General features: G+C 31.8%; 1 protein-coding gene across 1 annotated transcript in view; it reads left to right on the top strand.

The window, feature by feature from the left end:
* Positions 1-24,056, top strand: part of LOC110038874 (kinesin-like protein KIN-7D, chloroplastic) — a 160,284-nt gene that overhangs the window by 29,599 nt on the left and 106,629 nt on the right. The window contains exons 5-8 of the mRNA XM_020743794.1: positions 6,291-6,356; positions 6,445-6,498; positions 9,542-9,601; positions 18,401-18,479. Coding sequence (XP_020599453.1) covers positions 6,291-6,356; positions 6,445-6,498; positions 9,542-9,601; positions 18,401-18,479 — 259 coding nt within the window. The remainder of the gene's footprint in view (positions 1-6,290; positions 6,357-6,444; positions 6,499-9,541; positions 9,602-18,400; positions 18,480-24,056) is intronic.

Here is a 24,056-nt window from a genome sequence, read left to right as displayed (position 1 = left end):
TCAGCAGGAGTTTTGATGACCTCTGTAGACGTTAACATAATTGAAATCATGTGAGAAAAAATTGTGACGAAGAAACATAAAGATGTCATGTGATTTTTAGATAAGCAAAAAATATTATTTTTCTTCAATTTCTTATGAAACGATTACATGATAAATAGAAGGGATGATTCTTACATTAGGAAAGACATACACTCAGCCATAGCTCCTTATGATAAAATACCAATAATTTTATATTCTAAATATAGAATATTCTTAAAAATTCCAACACCCCACTCAAGTTGGAGCATAAATATCTAGCACACCCAACTTGCTTGCAAAAAGTTCAAAACTAGGCCTAAACAGACCTTTGGTGAAAATGTCGGCAATTTGTTGATTAGTAAGGATAAATAACATGCATTTAGCTCCACAATCAATCTTTTCTTTTAGAAAGTGCAGATTGATCTTCACGTGCTTTGCGTGATCATGATGTACCGGATTTTCTGCAGTGCTAATAACAACTTTATTGTCACAGTACAACTTCATTGGCATGTTTATATTAATCCACAACTCTTTAGGAATTCTCTTCAACCATAACATCTCACACACCCCATTTGCTATGAAACAATATTTTCCCTCAACACTACTTCTTGTCACCACATTCTGTTTCTTACTTCCCCATGCAACCAGATTTCCCCAGACATAAATACAATATTCAGATGTCGATCTATCAACAATTGATCCCGCCAAGTCTGCATCAGTGTAAGCCTCTATATTTTATTGTGTGGTTTTCTAAAAGAGTAAGCCCTTACTTGGTTTACTTTTTAGGCATCTCGGAATCTTGTTAGTTGCTTCAACGTATTTCTCATAGGGCGAATGCATAGGTTTACTTATTAAAATTTCAACAAAGATCAATTTTCTCACCAACTTTTGATATTAAGTTGTATTAACTTGGTTGCCCTTCTCATCTCCTAGTTTCTGATTGGAATCAATTGGAGTATCTGCAGGCCTACAACCACTCATCATTATTTTTTTTAAAAGATCTAGAACATATTTCTCTTGGGACCCAATTCCTTTCTTCGATCTTGTAATCTGCATGCCAAGAAATACCTCAGTGAACTTAAGTCTTTGTTCTCAAAGGCTGATGAGAGAGAAGTCTTCAACCCGTTCATTTCGTATATGTCGTTTCCGGTGAGAATTATATCGTTCATATACACAATCAGTATGACTATCTTCCCATTCTTAGAATGTCTGAAGAATATTGTATGATCTCCTCGCTCTTAAGTATATCCATGTCTTTAACAAATAGTGTAAATTTCTCAAATCATGCTCTTGATGAATGCTTCAACCTGTATAGGAATTTTTTTTAGTCTGCACACCTTTGTGCCAAACTTGTCATTGAATCCCGGAGGTACATCTATACACACGTATTCTTTCAAGTTCTCATTGTGGGAGACATTCTTTATATCCAATTGTTGTAAGGGCTAGTCAAGATTATCTACAAGTGACAGAAGTACCTTTACTGAGTTTAGTTTTGCAACTGGAGGGAATGCCTAGAGATAATCAATGTCGTTTATCTGAGTAAATTGCTTAGCAACCAATCTGGCACAACCTTGTGCCGTTCTAAAGAACCATCAAAATTATACTTGATTGAAATACCCATTTGCATCCGACAGTTATCTTTTCTTTGGGTAGATCAACCACTCATCTCCTCAAAAATTGTCTCCATCCACTTAGGGACTTTCAGAGCATCCTACACAGTTAGGAGAATCTCTATATGTGATAATTATGAGGTAAAAGCGTGAAAGTGGATGAGAGGTGATCGTATGACACATAATGAGACAGTGGTTGTTGAGTGCTGGGCACATTTGACTCGAGATTTATACTAGTCTCAAGATTTGACGACAAAGTCAACTGAACTGGAAGTACCCTTACCGAGTTTAGTTTTGCAACTGGAGCGACTGTCTCAAGATAATCAGTGTGGTATGTCTGAGTAAATCATTAGCAACCGATCTAGCCTTGTGCCATTCTAAACAACTATTAAAATTATACTTGATTGTAAACACCCATTGCATTCGACCGTTATCTTTCCTCTAGGTAGATCAAACACTTCTCATATTTCATTTTTTTCAAGAGCTTTCATCTCCTCGAAAGTAAACTCCATCTACTTAGGGATTTTTAGAGCATCTTACACAATTTTAAAGACTCTCTATATGTGATAATTGTGAGGTAAAAGCGTGGAAGATGGGTGAGAGGTAATCATTTGACACATAATGGGACAATGGATGTTGAGTGTTGGACACATTAGACTCGGGATTTATACTAGACTTAGAATTTGAAGCCAAAGTGTACTGAATATGAGGTAATGGATTAGTAAGGACGTTACTTTGGTTTACGGATTCTGGACAGTGCAAATGATTCGTAGACCCATTCTTTTGAATTGTCCTCTGTCGCGAGTAAACACAATCGAACAATTTCACCATCGTCGTTCTTTTTTTCTGTTTCTTCATTGTTCTGAACAACATGAGATGACACTATAAGAACTTTAATATCTAAAAGAATCAACACACTTTTCTGATATGAAATCACTTGGCTTTTCAAGTTGACAATCAAGGTTTGAAACCTAACATTTTGGGAGTTTTCAGTTTGAAAAAAAATTGTGAAACTCAGTAGACATATTTTTGTTTTGTTTTTTCCCTTGAAGGTGAGATGAAAAAAAAAGGATTGTAATTCAAAAAAGGTGACGTTTATAGTAGCAAGCATTTTATTCAAATTGAGATCAAAATATTTATACCCTTTTGGGTAGGAGCATAACCAATAAACATACTTATTTTGGCTTTGAGTTAGAGTTCTTTAAAAGACTCAACACACTCTCTCCTGATATAAATTCACTTGGCTTTTCAGGTTGACAATAAATGTTAGAGACCTAACATTTTTGGAGCCTTCGGTTTGAAAAAAATCTGAAACTCAATAGTCATATTTTTGTTTTGTTTTTCCCCTTGAAGGTGAGATGTAAAAAAAAGTGATTGTAATTTAGGAAAGGTGAGGTCTATGGTAACTAACATTTTATTCAAATTGAGATTAAAATATTTATACTCTTTTGGGTAGGAGCATACCCAATAAACACACATTTTTTGGCTTTGAGTTAGTTTTTTTTTTATTATGAGTGTGAACAATAGTAATACACCCAAATATCTTTAGAGATAAGGATGTTAAAAGTCTAGTTTTTTTGAAATAATTTTTGAAAAATATAAAAAGTTGTTTCAAACTCGAAAACTTTATTAATTGTTCTGTTTGTGAGAAATATAACAGTGAAAACAACTTTATCCTATAGATATTTGGGTACCTGATTGGTAAATAGCAAAACCTGAGCTACTTTCAATAAGTGCTTGTTTTTTCTTTTAGACAACTCATTTTGTTGAGAGTTGTCATAAAAGCTTTAATGAATTATTTCTTTTTCAAGAAAGAATTGGCCTAATGTATTTTTTAAATGCTCTCGGCCATTAAAATTTCATAATATTTGAATGATTGTATAAAATTTGGTTTGTACCATGGTGTAAAAATTTTCGAATCAATTTTTTTCATCAAATAAACTCAGATTAACCTAGTGTGATAATCAGTGAAACTCACAAATCATATTTTTCTGTCTGTATGAATTTTACAACAACCCCATATATCACTGTGAATCAAAGTTAATGATGTATCAAGTTTTTATATTTGTGGAGGAAATGATAATTAGTAATAATTTTACTATTGAATAACAAATTATATGATAATGTAGGAAGATGAAGAGCATCACGAAGGGTTAACAATGAGGAGAGTTTGATAGTTGTATCCGGATAATTACCGAGAGGCAACTAATTAACAAATTTGATCTTTTCATTGCCTGCACAAGGTTTATTGGAAGAAAATAATTTAGGGCCCGGTAATTAGAAAAAATTAGGAATAAAACCAAACCTGTCATATGATTTGTGGTCAGAGTGTTACCCTTTGGTACTGAAGAGCAAGATGGAGTTAGGGATGGTTTTGGAGATTTAAATGAATTTTTGCAAGTGCTTTAATTGTTTCTTGGTAAAAGAGATTGTATTGAGTTATCAGCCGGCTCCTGAGTTTCTTAAAATGGTTGATAAGTTTGATCTTAATGCTTGGATTTTGATTTCCAATTTGCAGTTTTTCCATGAAGCTTCCAATTTGTGTACTGTATTTGCAATTTTTTTTTAATGCTCGCACCATGATTTTTTTCTTCTTTGTCAGTGTCATCTCCTTTTGATACAAGAGCCGGGTTCTTCTGTTCAATGTTACCAGACAATTCAGTGCTGTACAACATATTTTTCTTTATGGATTATTCTTGACTGAGGTTTCTTATCAATGATTCAATCTTGAACTTCATCTAAACACCAATTAAAGCTAGCTTAGAAAATGTAGATTCGATTGTTTTTCTCTTGTTTCTTGTGCTAAGCTTAGTCATTTGCATTTTCTCGATTGATCAAGGTCACGCATAATGTTACTACCTCATTGTAATTCATAGTAACATCACAGTCAATTTTGTTTGGATTTTCAAAGTTGAGTTTTCAACTAAAAAAATTGCGAAGCATTCTCCAAGTCTGAATAGGGATCTCGAATAGCCTCTCAAATATCTCAAGCAGTAAGAAGGAATAGATGTGGCTTTCCTATGATAGGTTCGATGAAATTGTTGAGCGAGGTCATAAATATAGAATTTTCGGACTGCCATTTTTTCAAATTCGGATCACTGACAGTAGGTTTTAAAATTTCTCCGGATAAATATTTAATTTTTTCTCTTCTATCGATCATTAATTTTATGGATTGAACCCACTCAAGGTAGTTGTGCCAATTGAGTTTTATAACAGTGGATACTGTGGTTAAGGGGATGATACTTAGCCGTTACGAATGTAGGGCAATGAAATATAGTTTCAGAATGACTGGAACCGATTGATGTGGTAGAATTTTCTTGAACTTCTGTAATCATTGCTGATTTTTAAGATATCCTCAGAATATGAAAGTCAACTCGATCCCTATTGCACAAGCTGCGTGGAACTCATTTACTTTGCGATCCTGATCTTTGGTTCCTATCAGGAAGAATTCAAAACTCTTATACTCAATAATCTGTTTACTTTCCACATAAGCGGCATTGAACTCCTTGTTCTTGATCATTGTTTTCGATCAAGAATGACATGAAGCTCCTGTATGTCACAATCTGCTACTTTCCCGTGCATGTTCAAACCTGCTATTGAGATGGAAAAAACGTAGGCGGAGGCAGTTGGAAGCTTTATGTTAGGTTAAAATAGTATTTTTGAAGGTTTTTGAAGGATCTGTTTACTTTCCCGTGCATGTTCAAACCTGCTATTGAGATGGAAAAAATGTAGGCGGAAGTAGTTGGAAGCTTTATGTTAGGTTGAAATAGTATTTTTGAAGGTTTTTGAAGGAGACACAAGAAGGCAGCGGAAGAAGACGCAGCACGGGTCTAGGGTAGTCGAAGATGCTTCGTGCATGCGGATTGTCGCGTTTTTACTGGTTTTATGTTGTTCGTTGTAAGAAGATTCACGCTGCACATGTATTGGGCCGTTCGTCGCAGGTATCGAACGAATGCGGTAGACTTGAAGAGGAAGCAAACGAACAACGCAAGTGGCTTCGACCTCGATGAAGATTAGGGCACTTTCGTTGTCTCTGATACAATGTAATTTTTAGAGAAGGAAAAGGAAAAAAAAATATTTCTCTTCAATTTCTTATCAAACAAGTACAAGATAAATTAGGGGGGATGACTCTTACATTAGGAAAGATGAAGTTAACCATAACTCCCCATGATAAAATACCAATTCTATATTCTAAATATAGAATATACTAAAGTAGAAGATACTAAATAATATTCTTAAAAATTCGAACACTTAATTTGTACTCCCACTCTTTGGTTCATTCATTCAAGGATTAGGCTCTATAAATTTCATAGTATAACATATATGATTCAGAATTCGAAAGGAGAACTAGATGACATGAGTATGGTCCATCTTTCTGCTAAATGCAGTGGTTCAGAAATGCCCCAAAGATGTAGTAAAGCAAACATATACTGTCAAATCAATATGAATAAAAGGTCAAGCAGAATATAGGAGGAACACATTTTTTCATTTTTTTATTTTGTTTATAAATTTTTGTACTTATTTTACTCATTTTCTGCTGTCTTAGTTGTATTTCTTTTATTATTTGGTTGAATCGCGGTTCATTTGTCTTGAAAATTTGATGTTATATTATATTTGGCAAAGAGTTCACTTGTTTTTGTTTCATGGGACTTTTTTTTGTAGGGAGATCAAAGGTCTCCTGGTATAATACCATTGGCTGTGAAGGATGCGTTTAGCATTATACAAGAGGTTTTGTGAATGAACTGACAACTGACTCCTTTAAAAAAAATTCTGTTTCCTTACTAGCTTTTTGTAAAAGGCCTTTTATTTTTTGTAGACACCAAATCGAGAGTTTCTTCTTCGTGTCTCCTACTTGGAAATCTATAACGAGGTTTGGCTTATCTGACCATTTTTTTTCTAGGTTTTTGTAGCTTTGTGCTTGAATTTTCTTTGAGCAATTCCTATTCTTATTTGCACACATCTTTCCATTGCATTGATTCAGTTCATTATTCTTAAATGGTCCAATATCATGTGCTTTTTACATTTCTGAAAATCACAATTCCAACTGTTTCTTTGAAATTTTTTGTTTTTCTACAAATATCATGACTTCAGCATATAAACCTTTCAGTTGACTAAGAAACTTTCAATGAACACGTGACATATTCTATCCACAATGCTTAATATATTTTCCACTTTGATGCAAGCCTTGATTGATCATGGTTGGAGAGAATAAATATGAATATGATTTCTTACAATTGACTTTTGAAATAGAAACGTGCCTGCTTAATTGATCATATACTTATGCCTCGATCGAGGTTGAATTTGATCTTTGATCTGCATTTAGTTGGCATTTCACACATCTTATAAATCCACTTCTGCCATACTCTTCTAGTTGGGGACTTTCTAGGTATTTGCCATATTATTTTTCTTCTCTAGTTGGCATTGAGTCTGGCTGGTATTGAATCTGTTGGTTACAATCATTAATAAGCAGTCACCATCATTTTTTGCATCGAGTTAAGGTGCCTCTCTGAGATTGAACTTAAAAGTCTTCATATTGAAGTGTGTAAAAATAGTGACTTTAGAACTTCAAAGCAATTATGATGGCAGACAACTTTAAGTCATTAGTAGAATTATTATTTGCCTGGACCATGATCTGGTGGCAGTCACCATCATTTTTTTGCGTCAAGTTAAGGTGCCTCTCTGAGATTGAACTTTGAAGTCTTCATATTGAACTTCGCTAAAACTTCCAAGCAAATATGAGGGCAGCTAACTTTAAGTCATTAATAGAATTATTATTCGCCTGCACCATAAACTGCTTGGAAACATAAAACATAACCTCACCTTAATTTTAAGCATTTATGGGTCTGGAACACATCATTTCCTGATGGAATGTGGAAGTTTCAATTTCTTGAAGTTCCGATTTTTGGAACGACATCTTTCAAATTTGATAGGCTTTCAGGACTGCCTTGTTGTCAATAATTTAACAATGCAACCAATCAATGATGGCCTTAGTTTTCAATCAATAAAATTTTAATTTGAATTGACATCGTTTTGTATGCAAGGAAAGCACCTTCCTTAATTAGCATTCATGGTTGAATAACTTTGCATAAAGCTTGTTTTCTCAGTTTATAGAGAATTATTGAGTGAGCATTCTTAACCCATTTTTTTAGCATAGCAAAAATGTAGTTAGAGCATTTCTCGACTAGCTTCACCATGATCATGGCAGTTTCATTGCTTGCTTTGGCATTGCACAACCATTTGCTTCGATTTTTGGTATCCAGAGCATTAATTAATCTAAAAATGCCAACGTGCCTTGCCTTGCTGGCGTGCAGTAGTCAAATAATCCAACCTGCATGTAGTCAAAGAAGCCATCAATATGAGGTGGGGGGTATTATTTATTTTTTGCATTTTTCACCTTTTTAGCTGTTATAATTGATGCACAGATTTATGCTTCTTATTCTTCACAGAAAGCATATGCGCTAGCCAATGTGACATGCTATGGTCTATGCCCAATGAATTTTCTTATTCAGCAACTTTATTCCATAATGAAAATTTTAGTTAGCAACTTCTGCAATTGGACCTTAATTTTTGAAGTTTAGAAGTGGCCATTTTTTATGATGCCTTTAATATTTGAAGGCTACGCAATACCAGATCCATGAACTTAATTTGCTTGTCTTCTAGCTCATTATAAGTCTTAGAAACACTCGTGAAACTCTTGAGCTTTATGGACAAATTATTTAAATTGGCATGATTTTCCAATGTCCATTATGAGCTTCATAGCCCATACAATCATGATCATTTTCAATCATTAGTACAATGAGCACATGAGTATATATGTTCTTGTAGGATGAATTTTATTAGGATTTATAGTAACTAACAAAGAAGAGAGAGAAATGTATTGGGAGACGCAATACTTGTTTTTTACTTATATGGAGAATATACAAATGATCAAGTGGCATTGGAATTGATTCGGTCATTTTTGAGGTAATCAGTTATGTATTGATATTATTAAAGATTCATATGGTAGAGTATTGTCTAGTATAGAAACTAATTGTGGTGTAATACGATAGTTTCCACTTCATGTTGGTTTACATTAAGGTTCAAAATTAAGTTGGTATCTTTTTTTATTAGTTATGTTGATACTTAGAATGCAGATTCATTGAAATGTCTTGGTGTATATTTTTTGTAGATAATGTAATTTAATTCGGTGAGATATTCACAAAAATATGTGAAAAATTAGATTATTGGAGGAAATGTTTAAAAGATTTTGACCTTAGAATTTATAATGATTGATTGTATGATATGTAAATTTTGAGTAGATGTTAATAATATGATCATTTACTATTATTTGAACATAAAGTGATACTTAGATGTGATAGATTCAATTGTCTTGGATCAACCAAAGATTAAAGATATAATTAAGGATATAGATTTTAGATTTATTATTCGATGGTTAAAATGGATAAGCATCTCAGGAATCCTACGATTAGATGAAAGTAAGGAGGTTAAATGTAATATAAAACATAAAGTAGGCTAACGATGTTGATGGATCTGAATGTTGGGCTGTATGAAAGTCATTGATATCTAATCTGCACGTGATAAAAATAAAAATGTTAAGAAGAATGAGTGGAATAATTAGGAAATAAGGAATGGCTATATCGAAAAAATATTGGAGTGTCATCTATAATTGAGAAGATGACTGATTAATGATTAATGATTTGTTTGTTTGAGCATGCTAAGGAATGGTAGAAATTCATATGTTAGACGAATAGCTATAATTAGTGTCATAGAATTAAAAAGCAAAAAGGGTTAACCTATGGTTATTTTAATGATCTCGTGCTTATTTGACTTTTGTAACCAATCATAGTTGCACTTCCAATTTCTCCATCTTAAAATTCATTATTACATTTCTCTTATCTATATATTTTGTTCAGGTAGTTAATGACTTGCTTAACCCTGCTGGCCAGAACTTGAGAATTAGGGAAGACCTTCAGGTATCAGCCTTGTACATTTGTTTGCTATTTCTTTTTTAATTAACTCTCATGCTATTGTTTCTTAATTGGTTTGCTAAAAGACTTCAGTCTGTGACATTCACCAATAAGTCATAAATGACTAGAAATGAGGTATGAATTCTTAATAAATAGCACGATAACCATGGCATAATTACACTGTTTATTTAAACTATCTCTAATTTTAAATCAATTATATGCAACAAAGTTTGATTGCAACCAACAATTATTGAACAATAATAAACAACATGCTAATAATATTTGACCATTGTGTGCAATTGCTAAAACAACAAGGAGAATTTCTGCCTTAATTATATATTTAAAGGCATGTCTCATTAAATGCGATTTGAATGCTCATCAATATTAATTTCATATTACTTTGTATCAGTCCTTCTTATCACCCTAAAGGTAATGGATGGCCATCACCAAATTAATGGGGTCTTATTAATCTCCTTTCATGAAGTTGTCACTTTGCATATTATATCGACCAACAAGGCTAGCTAGAAGCATGCTAATCAATAAGTTACTCCTGTTGGCCATCTCCATCGGCCACCCTCATCCCTAACATACACACATACTTGTTGGTGTCTGTTAAAATGGTTTGTAAGGACGACAAAAGTTGTTTCTAAGGTCTTGAATTTGATTCTTCATCCACATTATAATAAATCTTATTATGTGAACTCTGAGTTTGGCGACCCAAAAAAAAAAAATTGTCAAATATGCATATACCTGTGATGTCGTGATGAAGGCATAAAAGTAGAGTGCGCTTATGAATATCCCTTTGAGTTTGATGGGTGAGACTTCTGATTCAATCCATTTAGATTTGACATGATTTTCAAAATCGGACATATGCTATATAATTTATGTTTTATCACAATAATATGAATTATTAAACTAAATTTCAAATGTTCAAAAATAAGAGAGAGCTAATTTTCTTTGCTTATTCAAATACAAGAATATCTTGGAAGTAAGTAGAGAAAACTGAACAATCAATAGCTCACCATTTCAAATTTCTTACCTTATTTGCTCAACCAAAAGTTGGAATCAAACGAACAACTAGGGCTTTTCTTCACCAAGTGCCTCAGCTGGTCCTATATTTCCCTTCCTCTTACAAATCTCTCAAGTGGCTTGGTGGTTATGTTCTTGTCTATTGAGAGATTAGCTTAAGAAGGTTATCCTCACAGTCATTGTTGTTTGGACCAAGTAATTTAAATTTGACATAATTTTCAACATCAAACTTACCCTCTTTTAGCTATTTCTCAAATTCTCACTCTAATATCAAAGGTAAATACATATTTTTCATTGGATGATACCGCATACAGGGCACCCGAAACCTTGCTAACAACAAATCAGACACTTTCTTTCAGCCATTTCTCAAATTCTCACTCAAACATCAAAGATAAAGATAAAACCCTAGTCTATATTTTTCATTTGAGGATACTACATACAAGGCATCTGAAACATTGCTACCGACAAATCATGCACCCTCTTTCAACCGTTTCTCAAATTCTCACTCAAACATCAAAGGTAAAGATAAAACCCCATCCCATATTTTTCATTTTTAAAAAATTTACAATGGTTTGATTGTGGCAAGCGTAAATGCATTGGTTTTGCGTGCCCTGTATGTAATGTACCCAAATCATTACTATCTACAAATCAATCACCCTCTCTCATCAATTTTTTACTCTAACTCAAAAATCGAAGGTAATGATAAAACCCCATCCCATATTTTTCATTTTTAACAAACTCATAGTGGTTTGATTGTGGAAGCTAAATACATTGGTTGTGGGTGTCCTGTATGTAATTTACCCAAAACATTTCTATTTACAAATCAATATTCTCTTTCATCCATTTTTCAAATTCTCACTCAAACATCGAAGGTAATGATAAAACCCCATATCATATTTTTCATTTGAAACAATTACATATGGAGAACCCGAAACTTTGCTATCAACAAATCAAGCGCCCGCTTTCATCTATTTCTCAAAGTCTCACTCAAACATCAAAGGTAAAGATAAAACCCATTCCAGTTTCCAAATCATAAAGAGAAAGCCACAAATCTCAAAATCTAAATTCTCACTTCAAACCACAAATAAGAAAACCAGAAATAGCAAAATCCAAATTCTCATTTCAAACCGAAATGAGAAAACCACAAATCGCAAAGAGAAAGTCATTCCATCGAGAAAAAATAGGTGATATCTTAGGACGGAGAGCACAGTCAACAGTGAGAGATCCGAAGATCGAAGGGAAGAAGAGAACAGAAAGGCAACCCGTTGCCACCAGAGATCGGAGAGAAGAGGGAAAGGAGAAAGAAAACCAGTTGCCACCAGAGAGATGCACGAGAGAGGAGCGATCAAGAGAGACGTGGGTAGAAGAAATACGGATGGGCAGCGGTGAGAGGGGAGTGCAAGGTGGGTAAGCAATAAGTTCGTGAAATAAGCGGGCCATGACCCATGGCCCTCGTTTAACATAAAATTTCAAGAAATGCAGTCGGGCCGTTGTTTTCCAAATGCTTCATACGACGTTTTAAGAATGCACCACATCAAATAAACTGTCCCAAACCGGCCCTTATTATATCAATGAAACACCATATAGCCAACAAAAAAATTCATAGAAATTTTATTTCACTTTCATTCTGGTCTCGACAAAGGTTGTAATAGTCAACTTGATTCGATATTTAGCTTCTATTTGACTGGTAGGGAATTTAACAATAAATTATGCTATACTACTTTTTTATTCTTGGCCACCTAAGTAGTCCTTTAAAATCTTGTTATAATTATTTACATCTTGGATGAACGTTATAACATGAGTAACGTGTTTTTCATTGTTTTTTCCTCTTAATTCATCGATATTAAGAACACAAATTTTGCCTCTTTAACAATTCTTTCTCATTTTTATTATACTCCTTTATATGTTCCGTTCTTACCAATCTTGAAATAATTTGAAAATTAACATCTTATGGTAGTGCATCACATAGATTTTTTAGATGGATTGCACTATCATTTGATTCAATAACAATAAACTTTTATTAACATACTTGACTAATGATATTTTCAATTGACTTATTTTTGCAATTAACCAACCAGATTTCATTGCTTGATGTTTTCTTCCTTTATGCTTGAGAAACAACAATTATCTTTATGATTTTATATTTCTAAATCAAGATCTTTAATAAGTTCTATTCACCCTATTTATCTTAAATTTAACTTCATTTGAGTGAAAATATGTTTCAAACTTTGATAGTTAGTAAAGAACTAACGTTTGATTCTATATAAATAGTGATTTTATACCTTTAGTGCGAAGACAATTGTTGATTGCTCCACATAATGTGCTTGATAACTTCTTTTATGATGTCTCTACTGTCTGGAAGTATATGCATTATAGCTTCTAACATGATTTTTTAGCTATCTTGAAGCATGTATTACAATTCTACCAGGCTGCATTAAAACACAAGCTAATCTTCTCAACGATACATTACTATATATTTAATTTAATATCCTTATATACCGGAGGGAATGATTTGCATTGGTGCAGTCATTAAAGATTTTTTCAATCTTTGAAAAGTTTTTCACAACAACCATTTCATTCAAATTTTATCGTCTCTTATTTTAGGTTCCGTTTGGGGCAGATTATCCGCTTTAGCGTCAGTTAAAAAACACCGCCTTACCGTTTGAAAATTGCGTTTGAGCAGCTTATCCGAAAACGCAATTGGGTTTCTACACTAAACACGGAATGCGGGTCGAACCCCGCGGTCCGTGTTTCTAGATATGCGGTTTTTCTGGATAAACACAAGCTGCCCCAAACACACCCTTAATCTCAGCGCTGCCATGGAGATTTGTGAAAATCCTCTAACAAACTTTTCATTTTAACCAACATGACCTATAAAATCCCTCTGTTGTTGTGGTTGATCTCACCCAATCTGGCTATTGCTAGAATTTTATTTTTGATCATGCTTAATAATATCTTCCCGTTGATCATGTTCAGGAAATACAATTCTTTTTAACTACAATCACATTTAAGGATTTTTGCATATAATTTATTTCCTGTTGCTTTATGTAAAACTACATGAAGATGATTAACATGAATGATTCATTTCTTTGAGTAAATCAGAATATGGTCTTTATATGCAATTATAAATATATCTAGAAATGGTATGAAAGTTTTTTTCATAAGATTTATAGAGATAGTTGGAGCATTTGTTAATTCAAAAGGCCTCTTTTTGAATTCGTAAAATTCATACTTTATGTTGAAACTTTTCTTTTTTATTTTCTCTTTAATTGTAATTGATGATATTTTAATAGTAAATCAATTTAAGAGAATATTGAAGCTCGTTCTTGTTGATTGAATAAGTCATCGATTCTAGTTGATTGATATTCCTTTTAAACTGCAAGCTGAAGTGTTCTATGTAATCAACATTCAATCTTAAACTCTAATCATTCTTCTTGACAAAAAGTATTGGAGCTTTTATGGCGACAACTTTGGTTTGATAAAACCCTACTCTAATAATTCCTATGATTAACTCTTTAATTTTTATAACCTTTTAATCTCCTTTTTATGTGCTGCTTTTGGCATAAGTATTGAACTCAACAATAAATAAATAGATAAAAGCGTATCTTTCTGATTAGAGATATACAAACGAAATCTTCTAGAAAGACTTTTGGAAACTCCTTTATTAGTGGCATATCCTTTACTCCTATCGTTTCTTCTGCTAAATTGTTTTTTTGAGCGAGAATGCTCTCATGTGTACTCTTTTTAAAATTGTGTTTTTTAAAGACTATAAATATTAATGACACTCCTCGTTTCCCAAAAATTTAAACTCTTGTAACCCTTTTTCTCCATAAAGATTGAATTTAATCACCTTCTTAAAACAATCTGCAGTTAGATATAGCTAGACAATCAATCTATTTAAAAGATTGTATATGATTTAGATGGTGGCAATAACATCAAATTTGCCCAAATTTTAAATTTGCTAACATATATTGTTAAAATCTATATGAGTTTCATTTAGCATAACAACCAATAATACTGGATGCAATATTGAAGTATTTAAACCAAAAGATTTATTAAAGTGCCTGGAAATTAAATATTATGATGCTTGTGTCAAATAAAATTCTGGCAAGTCTATTTTGAATAAAATTATATCTATAATGTGATGACATGATTTTTTAGCTTTTTTATATGATAGAGCATATATTTGAGTTTGAGTATTTTGCTGAGTCTGATTTTGACTTGGAACTAGCGATGTCATTTCTATTACTTTCTGCCTGATGAAGTTTCTTTAAGCTGGTGTAACACTTACCCTTACTTCAGCTAAAGGCTTTTGTTGAAGAGTAGGATAATAATTTGCCTTGTTGGCACTAAAGCAAGTATTAGCCCTGGAAAGATATTTTCTCTGGGGTGCTCTTCCACATTTCTCACCTAATTGTTGACATTAGAGCTTCTCCCACCAATACTTGTTTTATATTTCGTCCAAATTGAGTTCTTAGACTGTTGAGAGCTGCGCACTCATTGATTTGTCCCCACTTTTATTTTTGAAAATCTATATATCTTTGAGTAGCTTGAACATGCTACTTCATTCTTGTAGTTTTTTTCATCAATACAGAATGAACATGAATTCTGAATGAAATTAAAGGTTGTCTGATTACATCTTTTGTCCCGATAAAAATTGATGATTGGGCTTATAATTAGGTGCTGTTCATATATTGAAAGCATTGTGAATTTAGTTTTATATCACAAAATAGATCAATTTTCTTGCACAAATCTAACGAGTTTGTTTTGTATTTACCCCTTTCTAGAAACATATACACCATTCTCAAATAGTTTTCAGAAAATCATCTCATGTAAGTAGATTGGTTGCCATTCACTCAGTTTCTTCCTCAAAAGCAAAAGCAGCAGATGTTGCCCTTCTCTCTTGAGGACATACCATAATATCAAAAAACTTCACCATGCAAATCAATTAATTCTCATCTTCAATTGGTCCTCAAGTTCTAAAAAAATGGTGTCTTGGAATAACATCAAATACTTATTCTTTTTAGGTTCCCCATTTCAACTAGCTTGGGATTGGACAATTTGGATGAATTGTTTTATTGCTACCATCATATGTGTAAAACCTTCTATAGTGAAGTTGGTACCATTAGACCGAGTCATTTATTTCTTGCTTCCTCATACTTTTCTTTTATCCTCACTTCTATGGTATTCCCATTAATATTGTCTTGACCAAAATACATGGGTTGAACCAAATCTTCTAATTTAATAATTTAATAAAAACTTATTATACTTTTTATATCCACCAAATCTTCTAATTCTCTAATGATAATTCATTGATTATTATATAATGATTATTATCTTCTTAAATAATCTTTGGCTATGATATCCACTATTATTGCGCTCCAATCAGAAGTTATGTTTGAACCATAAAATTATATACTTTCAATTTATTTGACAGTCTTTCCAAAATACTCTGAATATATATTTTTTCAAAAATAGTCTTCTAATCCAAAAAAAAAAGTCTCTAAATCACAAGATTTATTTAGAAACATTTCACAAAACACATATTTTTTTTAACATAAAATTGTAAAATAAAAACCAACATATTGGTCACTATTGATACCTATTTTCTGGTGCCACTGTCCTGCTGTTGAAAGGATCCCAACTTTCACCCTTTTAAAGTAAGGGAGCTTTTATTGAAAATCACTATCATTTGCTGGGGTGAGTTAACGACAACTTAGTTTGTTATTATATTTTCTAAAAATTTAGTATGCAATATGCATGCAGAAAATTATATATAAATCATAACATACTGCTTTGTTATGTTTAGTAAGTATACATTCATGTATAACTTGATTAATGGTGAAGAAAATCATTTAATAGTTTTCATTATCGTGAAACTGAATGGTTTAACTTATCTTGTAGTATAATGAACCTGTCACCGGGGCATCATCTATTTTTGTATCAGCAAGGTGACAGATGTAGTCACAACCTTCATAGAAAAAGTTCAAACATTGAAATCATGTCTTGTAATAATTTTGTGCAAGTATAGTATTCTCTAGCCAGCATTAAAGAGGGGTGAACTATTTCTTTCTCATATACCTGCATATATTTCAAATTATCATATTCTTATAACTTTTGCAATGGCAATTTAAGTAAAAAAAAATCTCTGACAATTTAAATGAAATGATGTCTCATTAATATTAATTGAAATATGAAGAATCTCTTGTGTATAGGTTTTAAAATTTTGTTGTAAATGATCTTATAATATTAAATTCACATCAAAGTGTAAAATAGGTAAATCCTTAAAATTTTAAAGGTTAAATATAATTAAGAGAAATCTAAAAACTCACTTTTTACAGAAAGCGAGCTTGTTGCATTTTTTTTGAATGTTATCTCCCTGATGTGATACTCATATCAATTATCAAAATTAGTTTTTGGTTAATTTTTAAATTTTTTTAATACCTTAAACTGTTTTTAACATAATTTGTTCTTTTTATATATAATATTTTTAATTTCACTTATATAGATCATATTTAAATGATCTTTTAATTGAAAAATATAAATCTTTGCATTTTCTAATTATTTCTTGATATAGTTTAATTATTAAATTTCTAGTTTTTTACATTATAATCTTACATAGTTATACAAGTTATTCATTTCTCTTTTTACTATATTTCTAGAATTGTGCTCACCTTTTCGTAATTATATTTTTCTTCTCTTTAAAATATAAACATATGATGATTAAGTTCTGATTTTATTAAATTTATAGATTTTTACTAATCTTGTAAAATATTTAATTAACTATTTGGCGTATTCTCATAATTTACCTCTTATGGTTTCAATTATTATTATTATTTTTTCATTATCATATTCTAAATTTATCATCTATGTTATAGCTTTAATATTTTTTAAATTATATTTAATAAAGATTTGAACTTTTTAATAAAACTAACCCTAATTTTTTTCTTTAGTAGTTTTATTTAACTAATGCATTATATTTTTTTCAAATGAAGTTTATATATATATATATATATAGTCATTTCAAGACTCCAAAATTAAAATTTAGGGTTACTAATTTTTTTTATAAACTAAAACAAAAATTTAGATAAAATTTTATTCCAGATTATTGCACTAATTTTCTTTATGCACTTCTCGGTCGGTTCAATCTGCTCTTCTTCCATTTTGGGTTACAATCTCTTTGCGTCTCTCTCTCTCTCTCTCACACACACACACAGGCACTCTATTTTCTTTTTCCCAAATCATTTGGCTCGCAGCCTTTTTTTCTAAAAAATATGCTAGGCTGCTCAGCATCACTCACATTCCCCCTAGTCTCCTCCATTTCAATTGGCTGCTTGGTAGCCTACTTATTTCTGTCTTTTGCTTTCTTTCACTTTGTTTTTCATTCTTTCTTTCTCACTGTTTGTGTTCTCTCTTTCTTAACTACCTTTGTCAACTATTTGTTGCTGTAACGTGCAAATCAATGATGCATGTTAAACATGTGTCTCACTAATTAAATTTAATTTTTTTTTAAAGTTATTACAAATTTTTTTGTTAGGGATTTTTTTTCCAGACAAGTTAGTTGTGAACCTTAATGAAGAATGAAATTAGGTGCCATGAGCATCTTTTTCGGACATCTTCAATACTTTAAGTAGGACAATTTTTTACAAGTTAGTTCCAGCATTTTCCATGAATTCAGTAATATAAAGCCGGTTGTGTTAATTTTCGGATGCTTATATTTTTATGCATAAATTCCTGCTTTAATATGTTACATTGGTGAATTTCTATGTTTACCAGGGCACTTTTATTGAGGGTATCAAGGAGGAAGTTGTATTATCCCCTGCCCATGCTCTTTCTCTTATAGCAGCTGGTGAAGGTGAGGTTTATGATGAGCATACATATGCTAATTAAATATGAATATTATGGTGCACATACTGTATTAGGGATGAATAATTTATTTTGGCTGAAACATAACTTTTAGAGCAATGATCCTAAAAACCTTTGATATGATTTACTAATTATTGTGCCATCAATAATTAAGTTTTTTGTTGGAGTTCATCAACATCTTGGACCCACAATTACTTGACAACAATTTTTATGCAGGCATCTTTATAGAAAGTTTGCTCAGGGTATATCAAAGATAAAATCTGACGTTGTTCAACTGGTCCATTTACTCATTCATATCAGATTGTATATCAAAGATAAAATCTGACTTTGTTCAACTGGTCCATTTACTCATTCATATCAGATTGGTTCATGTAGAAAATAAAACAATAGAAAAACTACTTAGAGTCGGGTGGGGGGGCGCTATGTATGATCGTGAACTTGGGGGGGCGCTATGTATGATCTCCCAAGGACATTACAAATAGGATTAAAATTAAAAAAAGGAGAACAAAATTAATTGGTGTCAACGATCTTTAGGAAAGTACACGGATTACAGTCCGAGAGTTGTAGGGAGATAAATCTAACGGTATAGAGCCTTGCTCTATGTGATTTTTTGAGTTCTTTGCTATTTAAGGGTCATAAATAAAGAAATCCAATGGTATAAAGCCTTCATCCGTGTGTCTTTAGTTCTTTGTTATGATTATAGCAGAAATTCAAAACTCCTCTTAAAAGTGAATGATAATGATCTGCAATTTCAAGTTTGTTTATAATATTTTTAAATGTTATGTTGTAGAGTCCCTTGGGATATGTCAACCATTTATTTTCCTATAGACACATGGGGTATAAATCCTATTTTTTCAATTTTCTCTTAGAAAGTGTCTATCAATCTCATCATATTGTGTGCAATGATGATGATTGATTTGCTATCGTAATATATTTTAATATGCTCTTTCTTCTTGATTTTTATATCAACTAATATAATTTTAACCCATAAAAATTCACAAGTCCCTTGCACAATAGCTTTAAACTCGACTTCAACAATTGATCTTGAAACTGATCTTGAAACCACAAACAATTTTTTTTTTTTTTGCTTCTCCAAGTTTTGGGATTTCCTCCTAAGAGCGTACAATACTCTAAAGTATACTTTCTATCCACCGATGATTCAACATAGTCTTCATCGGTGTATCATTTAATTTGTAGGGTATAATGTTTTTTGTGTAAATTTTTTTGCTGGGCTTGATTTAAGATTTCTGAGGATTCTTTTTCATGGTTTGAATGTGTAACTCTTTAAATTTATGCATGAATTGACTAACTAGATTTAATGCGAATGCGCCTTTAGGAGTGTAAGATAAGTAGATAAAATTTTTCACTAAAATTTGATATTGTCCCGTATCTACATTAGGTCCTTCTTCAACAAGGTCCAACGAACTTTTATACTAATTCAATTAAAATTTCACACAACTTGTACTATGTCATTTTGGACTCTTTCAGCAGATTCATGACATTTATGCTGGGGAAAAATCCCTTGTTTAGATTGAACCACTTTTCCCAAAACGTATTTGTGTTTTCATAAATTTTAAATTTCAAAATTTTCAACAAGCTTTTTTTTAGCGTTCTTTTCTCTTGATTGTCATCTCCTTTAACAATCATTTTGTTAATAGACACAATAAAGATTGATATTTTACCATCAAGTGAGTATGGTTTCATTGACTCAGTTTGTATCTCTCCTTCCATAGCTTTTGTAATCTGCCAAACCAAGTTTTGAGTGATTATTTTAGTCTATAGAGGGCATTTTTCAATATGCATTAAAAAAGTATTTTTTATATCATATTGTTGTATAGGTCACTCATAATTTGCACCTATGAATATCACAATGCGAATAATAGTTATTGTTACAAGAGCAAATGTTGATAATCATTCTTATATGATTGAATATAGTTTTTTTTTCTAATTTTTTACTAGGAAAATCCATTTGTATCACTCCGTCTTTTCATTTGGTAATTAAGTGATCTCCCATATATGATTTTTTTCTAAGGCATTCATCTTTTCTCACATGGTTTCCTTCTAATTTTTATTTTCTAGCGACTCAAATAAAATTTGTGAAATGGAAATATGATTGATGTTCATATTGATTAGAAAGACTATGAGATTGAGGGAAAAAGTTGCTCAAATGAGATGTATTGAGAGATGTGATATAAATGAGTGGTAGTAAAATGAATGATGCTTCCTAGTGACATTTTTGAGTCTTGGTCTTGCAGGAGATCTTTGTTAGACTTATTCATTCTTGTGTAAACTTGAAGGGGAATAGTTGATACAAGCTGTATATTTAAAGGATTTTTTGTTATAGGAATTTTAAGGTGAAAGTTGTCTTCAAATTTATCATCGTGATACAAATTTTTTCTTTGAAGGTGAGTTTGAGTAAAGAAACTATGGATTTCATCAGAAGTGATATCCATTGAAGTGAGTAACTTTTTTTTGTGTGAATGATAGCATTTGTGCCTTTTTTGTCGAACATAATACCTGTTGAATATACAGTTGAGAGCTATTGGGTCAAAATTTTCTCTATGGTTTAGGAATATGAGCATACACAATTCATAAAAAAATTTTATGACGGATCGTGGAGAAGTTGTTTGTAGGAAAGAATTATATCATATACTTTAGGGGACTTTTGGAATGAATTATTCTTTAGGATTTTGTTGTTTAAATAGGTGGCTGCTTGAATAGCTTCCCCAATGTTATTTTAGTTTTTGATTGTGCATGAGAGGAATCCTAGCTAGGGGTATAAACCATCCGAGCTTGAGCGAGTTTCATGCTTGTTCGTGTTCAGCTTATTTAAATTCTTTTTGTTCTTGTTCGGCTCGCGTTTGAAATGACTCGTGAACATGTTGTCCGTGTTCGACTCAATTTAAGCTTATATTCGACTCGTATTTGAAATAGCTCGAATTAAGATCATATTCGGCTTAATTTTGATTGAAATATTTTAAATTATTTTTTTACTTCTAAGTAAAAATAATTTTCTTTTCTAAACTGAAATTAATATGTTTAATTTTTTGTTCAAAATTTATTTTGTGATTTAAAAGCTTAGCTTCTCTTTTTATAGAGCTTTTCTCACATTTTTCTTTTCGTCTTCAAGATGTGGGACTAAAATGTGTTGTTTTTTTCCATTCAATCCTTGTTGTGGTCCCCACTCTCCCTCAGTGGAAAAATTATTACTCCTACTATCCTGGCCACAGCAGCAACCAACATGATGAATTTTGTGAATGTTTAATTAAGTAAGTAGATAAATATGTTTAATTTTTTTTCAAAATAAAGAGGTTACGGTCCATCAAATAAATTTAAAATACTACCCAAATATAATATTTTTATCCCCTTCTACATACAGACCACCCAGAAGAAGGCACAAGCGCTATCATTCACACCTCAATTTAAATTTTTTTCAAATTATACCACCTAAATATAATATTAAAATTACAAAGTTTAGCATTTTTTTAATACATATAAAAATTAATATAAAAAGGTATAAATATATTTTATTATTTAATTATTTTGAGCCAAAACGAGCCGGGTTTGTTCGTGTTTGTCTCGTTTATAAATCAAACTCAAAAAAATATTCTTGTTCTCCTCGTCTGCTTAACGAACGAGTCAAACATGAGTCATTTAACTAGTTAAACACGAGTTGTTTGCAAACAACGAGCTATTTTGACAGCCCTAATCGTAGCTGAACACGAGCTATTTTGACAACCCTAGTCCTAACTAGGTGACGATTTTTCCTTTCTATCACAATTTTGTTGGGGAGTGAAAGGGAAGTATGATTGGTGGATAATTCATTTTCTTTGAAAGAATGATGTTAATGTGTGCTTAAATTAATCACGAGCTTATTCGAAAATTTTGAATTTAAGAGTTAAATTGATTTTTTATCGTGACAGTGGATATAGAGAGTATAGTGTTAACATCATATTTAGGTTAAATTGAATATACTATTATTCTAGCTAGAAATATTGGGGATTTTCAAGTTCTCTAGGTATCAAGCCTAATTAATACAGAAGGACTAGAAGATCTAGAGTTTAGTTCAGGAAAGGGAACATAATGTTGTTTAGCAATTTCACAAGTTTTACGATGAAATTTTATATTTATATCTATGAAAAGTGAAGAAAGCATATATTGGAGACTTTTAGAAGAATGAAGTCCTAATCTATAGTGATGGGGCCATATTTTGTCCATAGTATGAGAGCTAAAGAAGTATGATAGTTAACTTTGATCTTCAAGAAGATATAAACTATTCTTTTCTCTTGCTTGCCCAATCATCTTTCTTATAGTGAGCTCCTGTTAAACACAATAATCAATAAAAAAAATGATTTTGCAGTTGTGATCTCTAGTAAATTTGTTAATAAATAATATGTTAACTACAATGTGTCTGAGATGTATTATATTATTGAGAGTTAAATTGGGAGAAATTAAGATGTCTCACTGTCATGCAACTATTTTTAAAGATTCATCTACAACTTCTATTTTAGTATTGCTAGTACAGGATTTGTATGGTTGAAATGTACTGACAAAATTTATTGTGTGGTCGATGGCCTTGTATGTGAGATTCATGAATGAGAAGAACTATTAGAGGCGCTAAGAATATAGGAATTAGAAATCATACCATTCTGAGCATGAGAATAAGATCCAGATGATTTTTCAAAGGAACCGAAAAAATTTCATAAGTTGTCAATTTCTTCTGAATTGAGTCTTTCCGACTCCACTAGATGAGCCTGCCTATTTTTTTGGTTTTTTCCTCCTCTATAGTCTTAAGGTTTTCCATGAAGCTTTCAACATTTGTCTTTAGTGTATCCTTTCTTTTTTCTGTAATTTCACCAGAGATTTCCTTTAAAAGAAGGGTATTGTCATTCTTTTGAAGAATGTTCAGTGAAAAAATCTCATACTTTGGTATTTAGATGTTGCATGACATAACTTGAGGGCTAGACTATTGATCATCACTGTCTTTCTTCCTATTTTGCTCAAATGATACAAAATACTTCATTCATAGAAGGGAGATTTTCTTTGCCTAATACGAATTCAAATTTGGACAAGTTTATTATCGAATCCACTGAAAAACTCAGATACTCTCTTGCTTGACGAATGCTATGAGGATTTCTGCGTCATTGCAACAAGTCATCTTGATATTTTGATAGTAGTCAAACTTTAACAAGTAAACCTTCCTGTTGTTAAAATTTTCAAAGACAAGAAGGTTGTTTATTTGATAGTGTCAATTTTGTCTTGATTTCATAAATGAGTGCACTATCTTTCACCTTTGAATATGTTTGTTTAACTGTATCTCAAATATCTTTTGAAGTGGAGAGAAACATAAAAGGTCAGCTGATCTCGATAACATGGTGTTCCACAAGCATTTCATGATCATGGAATTAGCTTCTTCCCAAAGTAAAAACTTGGACTCCATAGGTAGTTCCACAAAAAAATTTGGATCTTTTCCTTTAACTTTAATAAAGTCTTCACAATAAGGCTTTTTTCCCGTTCAAATGATAGATACTTCAAATATTTGGAGTTCCCCTTCCTTGTGATATGA

This window comes from Phalaenopsis equestris, unplaced genomic scaffold, assembly GCF_001263595.1.
Source record: "Phalaenopsis equestris unplaced genomic scaffold, ASM126359v1 Scaffold234231, whole genome shotgun sequence".
NCBI lineage: Eukaryota > Viridiplantae > Streptophyta > Magnoliopsida > Asparagales > Orchidaceae > Phalaenopsis > Phalaenopsis equestris.
Note: the sequence above shows the minus strand (reverse complement) of the source record. Positions and strands in the feature narration are given on the sequence as shown.